The following is a 14395-nucleotide window of genomic DNA, read 5'->3' as shown; positions in this document are numbered from 1 at the left end:
GGGTTTACAGCCAAGTATTTTTCAACTGAAAAAAAAAATGATGATTGACTATTTTCTCTAAAGATAATGCTTTGGGAAAGTAACTACTAATTTGGAGGTGAGGTAGTAGGATTTCAGGCCCTTTTAATAAACTAATGAATGCTAGAATTCTTTCTCCAAAAATAAAGTACAGGAAATTTAAGCCAGGCTTGGTGGCACATACCTGAAATCCCAGGGCTCTGAAGTCTGAAGCAGGAGGATCTTGAGTTCTGGGCAAGCCTAGGCTATATAATAGATCCTATCTCAAAAGAAAAAAAACTGAAATTTTAGATTCTAGGTTACAAATCTCTGCTTTAGGAAGCAAAGGAATAATTTACAGAGTTAAACTTGCTTCTGTCATGAAGTGACCTAAACCACTACTCGCTATTTAAATGAGTCTTCCTACACCCTATTTTTTGAAGGACTACTCAGGAGAAAAAGATACATGTTCAGTTGGTGTTATTCTTCATTTTGACCAGCCTAAGCAGCAATAATAGAGGGGCCTGTGAGCCATTTCCTCACTAACCCACTGGCATGCCCTTTATACTATAGACCTCACAGATAGCCAAAACTATTTTAGCTAGCTAAAGATAATAAGGCATAATGAATTTTATGTTTTGAATATATGTGTAATAACAATTTGTCTTAATATTTTTTCCAGAGAGGACTGCTCAAGGATTTAAGACATTGAGGGTTTTTTCCTTAAGCCAATCTTTAAATCTTAATGTAATTATAATTTCATAATATCCGTAGGGGATGGCATTCCTACTGTATTTGTGGCAGTGGCAGGCAGAAGCAATGGTTTGGGCCCAGTGTTGTCTGGTAACACTGCATATCCAGTTATCAGCTGTCCTCCCCTCACACCAGACTGGGGAGCTCAGGATATATGGTCATCTCTTCGACTACCAAGTGGTAAGATAAATTGCTCATTAAAAATTCCAAAACTGTACAGTGATATAAAAGATAGCATAATGAAATCCCAGGTACCCATTTCCTACCCTCAGCAGTTACCTTTTTTTTTTTTTTTTTGCATCTATAGCCCCATCTTAACTAGAGTATTTCAAAGCAGATTTTAGACACAGTACCATTTTAAACTTTAATGCTTATGTGTGTATCTCTAAGAACTAGGCTGTATCTAGTTTAAGTTATAATCATACTATATTTTTATCATTCTCTTTTTTGTGTGTGTGCATGATGCTGAGGATAAACCCAGGGCCTCATGTATGCTAGGCAAGCGCTACACTGCTGAGCTACCTCCTCAGCCCTGTGTCTTCATTAACTGATTATCTTTTCCCTTCTGAACCAACAGGTCTTGGCTGTTCCACCATACTTTCTCCAGAAGGATCAGCTCAGTTTGCTGCTCAGATATTTGGGCTGAAGAACCATTTGGTATGGGCCAAACTGCGAGCGAGCTTATTGAACACGTGGATTTCATTGAAGCAGGCTGACAAGAAAATCAGAGAATGTAATTTATAAGAAAAAATGTCATTTCAATTTTTTAAGCAAAGAACAAATCTCTAGGTTAGTAGCAGAAAAAGCCTAAGTAGGATACAAAGATAATTTTAAATCAGAGAAAACAAATTTATTGGTAAATGCTTCTCTAGATTCATGGATTAGTAGAATATTTGTTGGTATTAACATTTCTTTAGGGGTAGTAAAATTACTATAACATTTAAAAATTAATCTCTTGTTTACTATATGGTCATTGTTAGGTAGTAGGTAATCACAAAAATACATTTTACAAATGCTAATAATGTCCTTTTATAAAGCTCTGAAGTTTAGAAAAGTTACAATGCCTGGCCAGACACTAGTGGCTCACACCTATAATCCTAACTATTTGGGAAGCCGAGTTCGAAGCCTGTCTAGGCAAATAGTTCATGAGACCCCCCCCATCTCCAAAATAATCAGAGAAAATGAAATGGAGGGGGGGCTCAAGCAGGAAGAGCACCTGCTTTGCAAGCACAAAGCCCTGAATTCAAACCCCAGTCCCACCAAAAAAATAGTCTTCTCTAAATTGGGGTCTACAGATATATACGAAGGGCATGGTTTTTTATTTGTAGTTACTATCTCATGTGTTCCATGTATCTCTGCCTTATCACTTATTTCACCTAAACTCTGTGGGTCTGAATAACCTTTTCTTTTTGCTAGACAGCAGGATATTCCATCCTCTTGATCATTTACTTTTTATCCTTTTCCCTTAAATATTTGATGTTCCCTAATTTTGACTTCCTCCCTTATTAATACTGATCAGATAAACCAGGATTATTGACTTCCAATTCTGTGCCTCTAGATTTGTATTTTCAACTGTCCACATTTCTCCTGTCTGTTCCATGGGCACCCCATAAAAACAAATGCTTCAAACTTAACCCATCTTCATAAAGTCTGCAGCAGTATAGTATACTCACTGTCCCAAGTCATTAGCTTCATTTCAACCTTGCCGTTTTTCTGATCTTTCATATCTCATACATCACCAAGTTGGGCCAGTTTTAATTTCTGATTAACCCTGGAGTCTATCCTGTCCTCTCATCTCTTGTACAAAAGCCACAAATAAGGGTCAGATTTAACATCTGACCCTTATTTGTGACCCTTAACATCTGACCCTTATTTGAATGATCCCCATTCAAAATCAAGCTTTTTCTAGGTTGATTTCCCAAAACGTACCATAGACTCCTTTGAAGATGTCAGTGCTGTTGCCCCTCTCCTTAGAAAATTACACACACGATTTACCAACAGATTTTTAATGGCTCTTGGGCTCCCTGAAGCCTGTCCATGGTGTATAGGTTAAGAATCACTGGTGTGACCCTCCAAAGGAACTTGTTTTCCTCATAATTTTTGGACTGTCATACATCTGTACCTTTAGTTTGTTGAAGGTCCTCATTATCACCCTTAAAACTGTATAGTCCATGGTTGAGCATGTCTATAATTCCAGCACTAAGGAGGCTGAGGCAGGAGGATTGTGAGTTTTGGGCCAGCCTGAGGTACATAGTGAGACCCTGTCTCAAACCAAGAAAAGAAAGTTACCTGTTAATTACCACTGCTTCCTTCATCTTCATTCTCCATGAACCTTCCATAACCTTTGTCTGTTGAACTGTAAACTCCAAAACAGGAGAAAACGTAATTTTACACTATATTTTACTCAGACTGTTACATTGTGATGTGCTATGCCCAGGTGTCTGATAGAAATGGGAGAATTGTACTTTTCTATCTTATGCTTGTTTATAAGAACAATTAAAGAGACCTAAAAGATTTTTTTTTATTGTTTTATTATTCATATGTTCATACAAGGCTTGGGTCATTTCTTGGCTTTTTTAACATCTTTAAACTTTGGCTTCGTGGTCCTTGAATAGTCACTGGCTACTATTTCAGACTTAGGTGCAGCAAAGACTCTACCTAATTGTGAAATGCAAATTCTTAAAATTCTTTAGACTGTGGGATAGGACTAGCCAATATCAATGGTCATTATCAATTTTATCAATAGTAGAGTGTAGCAGAGTAGTTCATCAGTGCTAGAGTACATATGTCTTCATTATTTCTACTATTTTGAAAAAGTAAACATATACAAACCTACCTGGTTTGCCATCTCTGGGTGTTCATACTTTCTATGGGCTTGTGAATGAACATATAAAATAACTTTTAGCATAAAGACATGCTTAGAATTGCTGTTTTAATGCCTTATGAAAGTTAAGCACAAATATTACAAGAATTAAAAGAGTCAATATATATTAACCATATCCTGGTACATGGATATTTTGTAATATCCATTTGGCAGCCTGTGTAGACTATAGTATGAATGAAACTCACTAAAAATTTACTGTAAATTAAGTATCACCATCAGCGCATTTTGTTTTTGAAATATGTAAGAAGGGCAGTATAATGCGCTTGAAACATTCACAAACTTCATTCCATTTTTAGTCCACCAGTCTTTTGAAAGCTGGGCCTGGCTAGTACATTCTTATAATCCCAGCAGGTGGGGAGTAGAAGCAGGAGGATCATGAGGTGGAGGCCAACCTGGGCTACATTGCAAGACCTTTCTTAAAAAAAATCTTTGCCATTTTCAGTGGCTTTTAATAGTGCATATGCACTCAACTACTTTGGGTGGAGTTGTTAATCATGGTACAGTAAAACTAGTAGAATTGAGATTTCCTTGAGCATATCACTCTTTGAATTAAGTCTCCTTTGTAATGTGTAACTAAGTAGTATTTCTTTTGCCTGCTTCAGAGAATTGGTGCTGTTTCTGTGGAGAGCACTAATTAATGCAATCTTTCTTGGATGTAGAAAACCCTGAGTGCACTGGTGAACAAGAATCATTTGCTGCCTTCAGTGAGTCCTGGAATCTTCCAAGGACTGATAATTTCAAAACACGATCCTAAATACTCCTCATACACAAAGGGAAGAGACTGATCTCTAAAGAAAAGGTGTACACAAGGTTTTTTGCTCTGTCTTTGCTCCACCATGCCTTGCTCTGAAGAGCTATCGGTCGTCTCCCCCAGCAAGCGGACCCGGCCTGCGGAGGAGGGCGGCATGCGGCTCCGCTTTGTGCGTCTTTCGGAGCACGCCACGGCCCCCACCCGAGGGTCCTCGCGCGCCGCAGGCTACGACCTGTACAGTGCCTATGATTACACAGTACCATCTATGGAGAAAGCACTTGTAAAAACAGACATTCAGATAGCTCTTCCTTCTGGGTGCTATGGAAGAGTAGCTCCACGTTCTGGCTTGGCTGCAAAACACTTCATAGATGTAGGAGCTGGTGTCATAGATGAAGATTATAGAGGAAATGTTGGTGTTATACTGTTCAATTTTGGCAAAGAGAAATTTGAAGTAAAAAAGGGTGATCGAATTGCTCAGCTAATTTGTGAACGGATTTTTTATCCAGAAATAGAAGAAGTTCAAGTGTTGGATGATACTGAAAGGGGTTCAGGAGGTTTTGGTTCCACTGGAAAGAATTAAAATTTGGGTCAAGAATAGAAAATGAGAAACATACTTTTTTTCGTAAAAGTTGAGAGGTATTGGTTAAATTGTTGGTGTTTAGCACCATTGTAAACTTAATAGTATTAACATTTGTAAAAATACTTCATTTTCTTGTAGTTAAAAGGATCACGCAGAAACTTATTTTCTGTTTTCTGCAGTTGCTGGTTGCTTGTAAATCTGCTTTGTGGTGATCTGACGCAAACATTTTTAAATCAGCTGTACAATTAACAGATTTTTTAAATTCAATAAACGATACCTCTTCAGCAAAAAAAAGAAAAGGTGTACACAAGCAACTCGTAACTCCTCAGCGTACTCTCAGTCTCTCTTGCCTTTCCTCATAGAACTTATTTGACCAAGCATGGCATATATTTATTGTCTGTCCCAATTAGAAAATACAAGTCTATGAGTATACTGAGATATCTTTATTGTTAATTTTATCCCAGCAGTTCCCGTAATGGCTAGCACTGGCATATACAAGGCACTGAAATAATTGTTGAATGAATAAAAGTACAAATTCCCAGAAGTATGAAGACATGGAACTGCATATGACTTCATCAGAGGAATATTGCATGCAAGCTGGATAAGGGAGTGTGCTATAGTTTAAATCTTGAATATCCCTCCCCTGCCAAAGGCCCATGTGTTGTAACACTTGGCTGCACTGACGCTGTTGAGAAGTGTTGAAGCATTTAGGAGGTAGGACCTAGAGGAGGGAAGTAAGGTCAATGAGGTAAACCCTTGAAGGAACTCAGAGCCCTGTCACCTTCTCTCTTTGCTTCATAGCACTATGAGGTGACCACTTTTGCTCCACCATGTGCTTCCCACCATAATGGGGCCTTACCACAGGCCCAAAAGCAGCATAGCCAACCTACCACAGATTGAAATTATGAGCCAAAATCTCCTTAGAAGTTGATTATCTCAGGTATTTTATCAAAACAACAGAAAAGCTAACACAGTAACCAGAATTGTAATTTGAAGAGGTGGCAAGCAGAAGCTGAAACTGGAGTTTTGAACCCAAAGCCCAAACTGGGATTCCCCATGTCAGATTTGGCCTCTCACCTCTATCAGCCAAAGACCTGTGGTGAAAGGCAGAGAAAGATTACACTGCTGGGACACACTACGGGAAGAGACAAAATGAAGGACTCAGTCCATTGTCAGCTGTCTTCAGGTAACAGACCTGAGCTTTAACATTAAATAGATGAAAGAAATAGGGCCAGGGACAAAAGATAGATAGGCATAGTTACAACAATCACAGGTGTGTTGATGGGTCATTATCTCAGTTCTTTGAAGGTTCCAGAGAAGTTGCCACCAGTTCAGGGAACAATCTGGTTCCTATGGAATTATTACTTCTACCCTAGGGTGCAGCCTCACCAAATACGTAATCACCTCATTTTGGGGGTGATTTGTCATACACGGGTCCACTGTTCCTTAAGGGTAGTTTCATTCCCTTACCATAAGGATGTTACAGTTCAGTCCTGTCGTTCCTTGATTCCAAGGTGACTACAGGAGAGAATGGCTCACATGCAAAGGACAACAAATAGAAAATGGAAGACAGGTGCCAAGCTTTTCTTCTGTTTTTAGTTAATTTGCAGGCCCAAGTAAGGAGTCAGTGCTTCTCAGCAAAAACAGCTTAAGCATCTCTTAACAAACCCAGACTAGAAAAGACCTTACGTGTGTGGCTTCCTAGTTTGATTTTACCATGAGGGTTAAGCGTGTCATCAAATACATAGTTTAAAAGATCAGAATGTTTCCACCATGTAAAGACGACACAGCTAAAAGGGCACCATTTGTGAGCCACACACACTCTTGGTACCTTTTATGTTGGACTTCCCGACATTCACAAACATGAAAGATCACATCACTGGTTTAGAAGACTGCTGTTCCAAAAATAGATCAAATCCACATATATCCTGCTTGCCACAAAACTACATTAAGCTAACAAGTAGAAATGCATAGGAGAGAGATTTCTAGAATCTACAACGTGAATGAAGTCCACCTAATGTTACCAATCCTTATATAAAGTCAGTGTTCTCAAAAGTTGTTTTAAAAAGCACTACTAAAGCAGTGCCTTTTAACTGACTAGGGGAGGCTCAAAAACACCTTCAGAGAATTCAGTGGAATCCACAAACCCTTTCTCAGAAAAATTCACACAAAATGTTGACTTTTGAGAAATACTATCTGGAACGCCCACTCCTGAGATCTAGGCATATTTGGCTTGAAAACCTCACATTTCCAGAGTCAAGGAAAGCTCAAATTCTCATATTTACTAATTCACAAGGTCTTGTTTGGCTGGGGGGATGTTGGTTTTGAGACAAAGTCTTGTCACATAGCCCAGGCTAGCCTCTAAGGCTGATCCTCCTGCCTCCCATCAGTGTTGTCTCTGCTCTGTGCAACACTGACCAGATGTGAAAGGTAGTAGGCACCATACAAGATAACCAGGAGATGGACACAGCTTCTGCCCTCAACGGACAGGTAAGGCAAAAAATAATCTCATTCAGTTTAAAACTTGATTAACTGGACTGAGGTCATGACTCAAGTGGTAGAGTGCGTTGCCTAGCAAGTGAGAGGCCCTGAGTTCGATCCCCAGTACTGCAAATAATTAAAGTTGAGTACCAACCATACACGGTACTCATAAAAAAGTAACACATTGTTCTAGATCCTAGAGATACTGCGATAAGCAAAGTGAATGCGTTGTCTGACTTCACATAGTCCATTTCCAGGGAGACAGGCCTTGAAGGATGATCAGTGCTCAGAGGTGGAGCCTCGGCCGGAGGTTGTAGTTAAGTCAGCAACAGCCGAGTTCTCCAAATCATTCTCGATTTTCTCAAATTCCAATTCCTCATTTTGGAATCCTCTCCCCGTGCCTGTCACACGACTCGGTACTTTCCTTTACCTCCCTACAGACTTTTATCTCCCAAAGACCGACCACAGCGACTCACGCTGTTCGCTCGGACTCCGCGTGGTGAGCCTGTGCGTCCTCCGCACGGCCTCGGGGCAAGCGTACGAACTCCACACGCACTTCTAGCCACGAAACCGGAAGGTTATGGTACCCGTCGCTTACTCGGGACTAAGTCGCTGACCACTCCGCAACGGACGCTTAGCAACCAGCAGCTTCCTCCTCCCCTGGGCCAACTTTGGGATCTTCTTCCGGGGCAAAGGTCGCCCCGCCCCGCGTCTCTCCAAGATGGCGAGCGGCAGCAGCGGGGGGGTGTCGGTGCCTGCGCTGTGGAGCGAAGTGAACCGTTACGGCCAGAACGGCGACTTCACGCGCGCTCTCAAGACCGTCAACAAGAGTAAGTGCCGGGGCGGGCGCCGGGGCAGCTGGGCCCGGCGGGGGATGTCCCCTGTTTCCGGCGCGCGCAGCCCCCTCGGTAGACGCGCGGAGGGGAGATCCTGCATTCTCCCCGCTCGGCCCGGAGCCCCGAGGGGGCGGGTCGCGGCCACCCCCTCCTTCCCCGGCTTGCCGTGCCCTCCTGGGGTCCCTGCTTGCCTAGAGCCACGTGTACTACCCTCCTTTCTCCGCGGGACGCCAGGGAGGGATTTAAAGGGACCGCAGCCCCGGACCGCGTCCTAACTCTTTGACTTCCCTGCTGCTTCATCTCGCAAATACGCCACATTGCCTTTTCTTTCTGATCCTTTTGAGCGAGGGGACGGAGACTGTTGTTGAGGGAGCTTGTTCTCCCGGGCCGGGTCGGGGGAGGAACTGCTTGGGACACGTAATTTACTAGCTATGTTGACGAGGTGCAAGTTACATGGACGCCACACGGGAGAGGGAAACGCTGGTCTGTATGTCAGGCCTGCCGTTCCCACAGGTGGAATCGACCCCGTGTCATTGAACCACAGAACGAGTGTGGAAAAGCACTAACATCTGAACGTTGGAAGAAAAGTTTAGCCCAGTTTTTTTTGTCCCTTAATTGATAATTTCAGATTTTACTGGTCCTTCAGTGTGAGGTTCCATGCATTATAGTGCAATGCGTTTTACTACAAACTGTAACATGTCCATGACCTCTAATGCTCTCAGAAGTGTTCTCTTCTCTACTGAAGATGCATCCTATGTTAAGTTTGGCAGTGTAAGCAAACGGTTCAGCTATGCAAAGCAATAGTAACAAAAAAGGTATTGCAGTGAACATACAGGCTGTGTAAAATAATCTTCAGCAATCCGTTGCTGAGTTGATAGGAAAGTAGTGATGGTGCCCACAGTGCACTTTTGTTGATTTCAGACATTGAGGAAAATAGTTACCAGTTAGAATTGTTTAATTCCTAAACTTTTTATTTGTATTAATGTTATCCTTTTGCTAGGCCTTCAACCAACACTATACACTTAGTACCAATGCAGTTAGTATTCTGCAGGAATTCCTTAACCAGTGGATGCTGTGAGTTGGCTCAGCAATTTATATTAATTGGTGGAAATTCCTTTGATTCTTAGATTGAGATTTGGATGCTGTAGGGTATATGGTTATTTTGACACAGAACAGCTGTTAGCGTTGAAACTTGGCACCACCTGAGTCTCTCCTTGTACCTCTCTCTAGTCACTAGTCCCTGTAGACCTTTTGGGTTTGTTTTTTGAAATGTTGTTGGCAAGATTGTGTTTGTATTGTACTTTCTGGTTTGTAAAATGTTTTTGTGTTTGCAGTGTACTTTATAGTTTGTAAGATTTTCCCAAAATATTCTCCTATTACGTTTTGTTTTCTTTTGTTTTGTTTTGTTTTTTGCGGTGCTAGGGTTTGAACTCATGGCCTCCACCAGCCCTGTTTTGGATTTTTTCGAGATAGGGTCTCACAAACTATTTGCCCAGGCTGGCTTTGAACTGCAATCCTGACCTCTGCCTCTGGAGTAGCTAGCTACTGGATTACAGGCAAGAGCCACCAACGCTGGACTCCTGTTACGTTCTTGATAACTGCGTCAAATAAGTTATGCTTTCATGCTCATTATGTAGATCAGAAACTGATATTTGGCTATTAAATGATTTCCCCAAGACCTCAAGGCAGTTGGTGGCAAACTTGCACTACACCTAAGTCATTTACTTCCAATGCTGGCCATATGGTGGCACACATCTGTAATTCCAGTACTCAGTAGGCTAAGGCAAGAGGATTGAGAATTTGAGACCAGCCTGGGCTATATAGAGACACCCTGTCTCAAAAAAAAGAAGTCATTTGCTCCCAAATGCTATAAGAACTTTATCTTTCCCTGTGATAAAATGAACTATGTAAGATACCACATGTGTCACAACATTATTTTCACTGTACTTTTTTTGTACATGCATCTTGGAAATCTTTTTTTTTTTTTTTTTTGATGGTGGTGGCCATGGGGATTGAACCCAGGACCTTGCACACATTGGCTCAGTGCTCTATCACTGAGCTACATCCTCAGCCATCTTGGAAATCTCTGTTTCATGGAAAATCTAATTTATAACTTCTTTTTGTCACTCTAGTTAAAACCAAAGATCGAGGCTGGAAGCATGGCTCAAGCTGTAGAATGTAAGCATGAGGTACTGAGTTTAAACCCCAGTACAGCAGGGGAAAAAAAAAACCTATGAAAACAAAGATCAGTTAGTGTTTTGACTAATTTGTACCGCAGTAAAATTGGAAATGTACTTTCCTGAGGTAGCAGTTAGAAATTTTAGTAAAAATGTGAAGGAAAAAATGACTTTCCTACCAGCCACCAGTGGCTCACATCTGTAATCCTGTGTACTTGGGAGGCTGAGATTAGGAAGATATAGTTCAAGGCCAGCCCAGGCAAATAGTTCTCTACATCCCATCTTCAAAATAACCAAAACAAAATGAACTGGACATGTTGCTCAAGTGGTAGAGCACCTGCTTTGGAAGCCCTGAGATCAAACCCCAGTCCCACCAAAAAAAAAAAAAAAATGACTTTCCTAAAATTTTTCTCCAGTACTGCAGATCAACAAGGATGATGTAACAGCCCTACACTGTAAAGTGGTATGCCTTATCCAGAATGGAAGTTTCAAGGAAGCCTTGAATGTCATCAATACTCACACCAAAGTATTAGCCAAGTAAGTGATTCAGTGTACAGTTGTTAGAAACACTTTCATTAGACTTATAACCTCTTCCATGGTTTTTTATTCCACTGCTCACTGATTTTTGGCTTACTTTTCCTTCCTTCTGTTTTTCTTTTGTTTGCCAGTAGTGTTTCTAAAACTAGAAGAAGCGGCAATACCTTTTTTTTTTGCCTTAGGGGCCCTTTTATTATTTTTCTCCTGTCTTCCTTTGGATCCACTAAGGAGGAGGTAAACTGTAGATTAATGTGGGACTTAAATATAATAAGAGTCTATGAAGGATACAGGGGCAAGGACTCACCGAAGTTTTATTCCTAAAAAAGGGTACAGAAGTCAGAACAAGTAGGGTAGATGTTTCAGTGTTGACAGCATATAAGCATACATGTTAGTAGAAGTCTCAGGTGATGTGGCAGTCCTAACCACTGTGCCTAACGCCGTTGAGAATTGTTTAGGTGAACATGATTTTAGGCCAAGCTGTTTCAATGTCAGAGCTGAAGGAGAAGCAATGAATAAAAATAGTCACTTGTACAGGGTAAGGAATAGATCTTAATAGCAGTGGATAAAATTTCTTGGCATATATCTTTTTGTTTTTATACTTGTGCCATATAGTTGTATTACAGATTGAAAACTAATTTTTAAACTTCATAAAAATAAAGAGAGACAGAAGAGGATGCTGCTTTCTATTATTAAAATACGTTTATGCTAAAATTGAGTTATGAATTTTGGCCATTTTGTGAGATAGAGAATTTTTTTAAAAAAACAAATTGTTAGGTAAAGGGAAACAAAAAATATTGCCATTTGCTTTTCTTTTCTTTTTGTTGTGGTATTTTGAGACATGGTCTTGCCCAGGCTGGTCTTGAACTTTTGATCCTCTTGCCTCATCCCAATGCTAGGATTACAGGTACAGGTGTGCATCACCACGCCAGCCAGGCTGCCATTTACTTTAATAAATAGTTTTCTTGGGGGTTATACTTGAAATTTCAAAATGAGTTTCATGTAACATATTATTATAGATGAATTTTTAAGTCTGAGTTGTACATTTACCAGTTGTTTGGTTACAATAGATAAATAAATACATGTATGAATACTATATTCTTTTACTTTAGATATTTTTTCTTTGCTAATTTGCTTCTTGAACAAGTTAAATAGTCTATTTAAATGTTCATATTGTCTTTGTTTCTAAGATAATTGGTTATTGAGATGATTTATGATTGCCTTCTTAGCAGTTAGTTTCAAAGACTAATGTATTTTGCTAATATCCATGAAAGGAGAAAGACTGAGGAGATGGGTGTAACACTTCCTGCCACTAAGCAAGCTTCTATGATTTTTGGACAAGTCATTAACCTTCGTTGTGGGGATTAGGATGAAAGAAATTAACATATACCAAGTGTTTAGAGCAATGTCTGGTATACAGTTAGTGTTCTTCATTGTTAGATAATAATCAGATTTTGGTATTTTCTTTTTCAGTAACTCTCTCTCCTTTGAGAAGGCGTATTGCGAATACAGGCTGAACAGAATTGAGAATGCCTTGAAGACAATAGAAGGTACCAACCAGCAGACAGACAAGCTAAAGGAACTTTATGGACAAGTGGTAATTACTGCTTTAAAATACCTGTTGACAGTCATCCTGAGTGAGCATGATTCTGCCTCTAGCATGGTTCAGGGATAAGGAAACCCAGCCCATCCTGATGCTCCACAGAACTGACCACCAAACCAGTTCTTGAGGTTTGAGCATATTCCCTCTTCTTGATCTTCATTCAAGCAGTTCCATATATAGTTCTCTATGAACAAATGACTCCCTTGAGGTAATTAGAAAATTAAAGAAAACAAAAGTGAGTTTATGTACTTACACATATTTGAAACAGTATTTCTTTATAATACCTAACTGGCATTGTACTTTAAGTTAAAATCATGATGGGTAAGAATTTGGGTGACTTTATCTTCTTCATAAAATATATTCTATGAAAATAGACCCTCTGAAAATATTTTATTGAAAAGGATTTGAGACATGATGAGAAAACAGAAATGTGTAAACTGTGTATAGGGTACATTACATGGTTGATGAAGGTACCAGTCTGTCACAACATAGCAGACCAACTGACATAAAGCAGCTGACACTATTACTTTAAGAACTTCAGGGCTGGTGGAGTCGCTCAGGCAGTTGAGCGCCTGCCTAGCAAGCATGAGGGCCCTGAATTCAAAAGCAGGAATTATATTGTAGGTGAACAGTTACGTATGATGACTCCTTGTTTCTGGAAAACAGAAAACAAGGTATATATAGTGAACTCTAGGAAATATTAAGTCTTTATGTTAATATTTAATTTTGTTCCTATTTACTGGGACATAGCAATCTTTTTTATGGTTGTACTAGGGGATTGAATTCAGGGCCTTGCATGCTATGCAAGCTCTCTACCATTCAAGCCACTCTGTCTGCCCTTTTTGCTTTGATTATTTTTGAGAGAGGGCCTCACTTTATGTGTGGGCCAGCCTGGACTATGATCCTTGTATTTGTGCTTCCCTGGTAGCTGTAATGACAGTTTATACCACCTTGTTCAACCATTGGTTGAGATGGGGGTTTTTTTGTTTTGTTTTTTTCTTTTTTGCCCATGCTGGCCTCAAAGTATAGTCTTCCCAATCTCCACCTTCCTATAGGTGTGAGCATGCCCAGCCTTAGTAATCATTTTGTATGGAAATTTTTTCATTTTAACTTCACATACAGGTAACAGGATAGATTTCTATAGAAAGATTTCCTTTCATAATCTCTCTAGGCACCTAACTAGTTTCAAGAAGGAATTTAAATAAAATTATTTTTTCTAAATTGAATCATACCCACAAATCTATAGGAAAGATTGATTACATTATTTTTTTTTTGGATGGGCCTGGGTTTGAACACAAGGCCAGCCTCATGCTTGCTAGGCAGGCACTCTTACAACTTGAGCAACACCTCCAGTCAATTTTTTGTTCTGGTTATTTTAGAGATGGGATCTCAAGAACTACTTGCTTGGGCTGGCCTTGAACTGTAATCCCTGATCTCAAGTCTCACAAGTAGCTAGAATTACAGGAGTGAGCCACCAGGCACCTGGCTTCCAGGTAGCTTTTTGAAAGCATTATGGCACATAGAAGTAATCCTTTTAACAAAAACTTGCATGTGGAGTTAGAGACATAACACTGATCTCTAATTTATTTACTTGATTTTGTCACTTAGCTATACCGTTTAGAACGATATGATGAGTGCCTAGCTGTATATAGAGATCTTGTCCGGAACTCCCAAGATGATTATGATGAGGAGAGGAAAACAAACCTTTCAGCAGTTGTTGCAGCTCAAAGCAACTGGGAAAAAGTCATTCCAGTGAGTATTCTTATGTTACCATACAGCCAGGAAATAATGTTCCTCAG

At 40.1% G+C, this 14395-nt stretch overlaps 3 protein-coding genes and 1 long non-coding RNA gene across 6 annotated transcripts in view; 3 read left to right on the top strand and 1 right to left on the bottom strand.

Annotated features, from left to right (window-relative positions):
* The window catches only part of Paics (phosphoribosylaminoimidazole carboxylase and phosphoribosylaminoimidazolesuccinocarboxamide synthase), a 17585-nt gene extending 14319 nt beyond the window's left edge, over nucleotides 1–3266 (top strand). Inside the window, exons 8-9 of the mRNA XM_074042188.1 lie at nucleotides 772–930; nucleotides 1328–3266. Coding sequence (XP_073898289.1) covers nucleotides 772–930; nucleotides 1328–1494 — 326 coding nt within the window. The 3' untranslated portion in view covers nucleotides 1495–3266. The remainder of the gene's footprint in view (nucleotides 1–771; nucleotides 931–1327) is intronic.
* The window catches only part of LOC141410975 (uncharacterized), a 10861-nt gene extending 2721 nt beyond the window's left edge, over nucleotides 1–8140 (bottom strand). The window contains exons 1-3 of one of the 3 annotated variants that reach the window (XR_012435805.1): nucleotides 7923–8062; nucleotides 3040–3106; nucleotides 203–1462 (exon numbers count right to left, since the gene is read on the bottom strand). This is a non-coding gene — a long non-coding RNA (uncharacterized lncRNA). Of the gene's footprint in view, nucleotides 1–202; nucleotides 3107–7922 lie in introns of all 3 variants that reach the window. The other 2 variants (XR_012435806.1, XR_012435804.1) reach the window with 2 other exon arrangements.
* LOC141410974 (deoxyuridine 5'-triphosphate nucleotidohydrolase, mitochondrial-like) lies at nucleotides 3682–5264 on the top strand. Its single transcript, XM_074042189.1, has one exon. It carries the CDS (start codon nucleotides 4471–4473, stop codon nucleotides 4963–4965), a length of 495 nt encoding a protein of 164 aa, XP_073898290.1. The 5' UTR covers nucleotides 3682–4470; the 3' UTR covers nucleotides 4966–5264.
* The window catches only part of Srp72 (signal recognition particle 72), a 26566-nt gene continuing 20287 nt past the window's right edge, over nucleotides 8117–14395 (top strand). The window contains exons 1-4 of the mRNA XM_020181769.2: nucleotides 8117–8276; nucleotides 10876–10996; nucleotides 12467–12590; nucleotides 14205–14348. Of these exons, the coding sequence (XP_020037358.1) occupies nucleotides 8168–8276; nucleotides 10876–10996; nucleotides 12467–12590; nucleotides 14205–14348 (498 nt within the window). The 5' untranslated portion in view covers nucleotides 8117–8167. The remainder of the gene's footprint in view (nucleotides 8277–10875; nucleotides 10997–12466; nucleotides 12591–14204; nucleotides 14349–14395) is intronic.

Source organism: Castor canadensis, chromosome 9 (genome assembly GCF_047511655.1).
Source record: "Castor canadensis chromosome 9, mCasCan1.hap1v2, whole genome shotgun sequence".
NCBI lineage: Eukaryota > Metazoa > Chordata > Mammalia > Rodentia > Castoridae > Castor > Castor canadensis.
This window is presented reverse-complemented; position numbering and strand designations above follow the sequence as displayed.

Bases quoted from the DNA above. Each gene is read 5' to 3' on its own strand.
- LOC141410974 (XM_074042189.1), top strand. From the start codon at position 4,471: ATGCCTTGCTCTGAAGAGCTATCGGTCGTCTCCCCCAGCAAGCGGACC.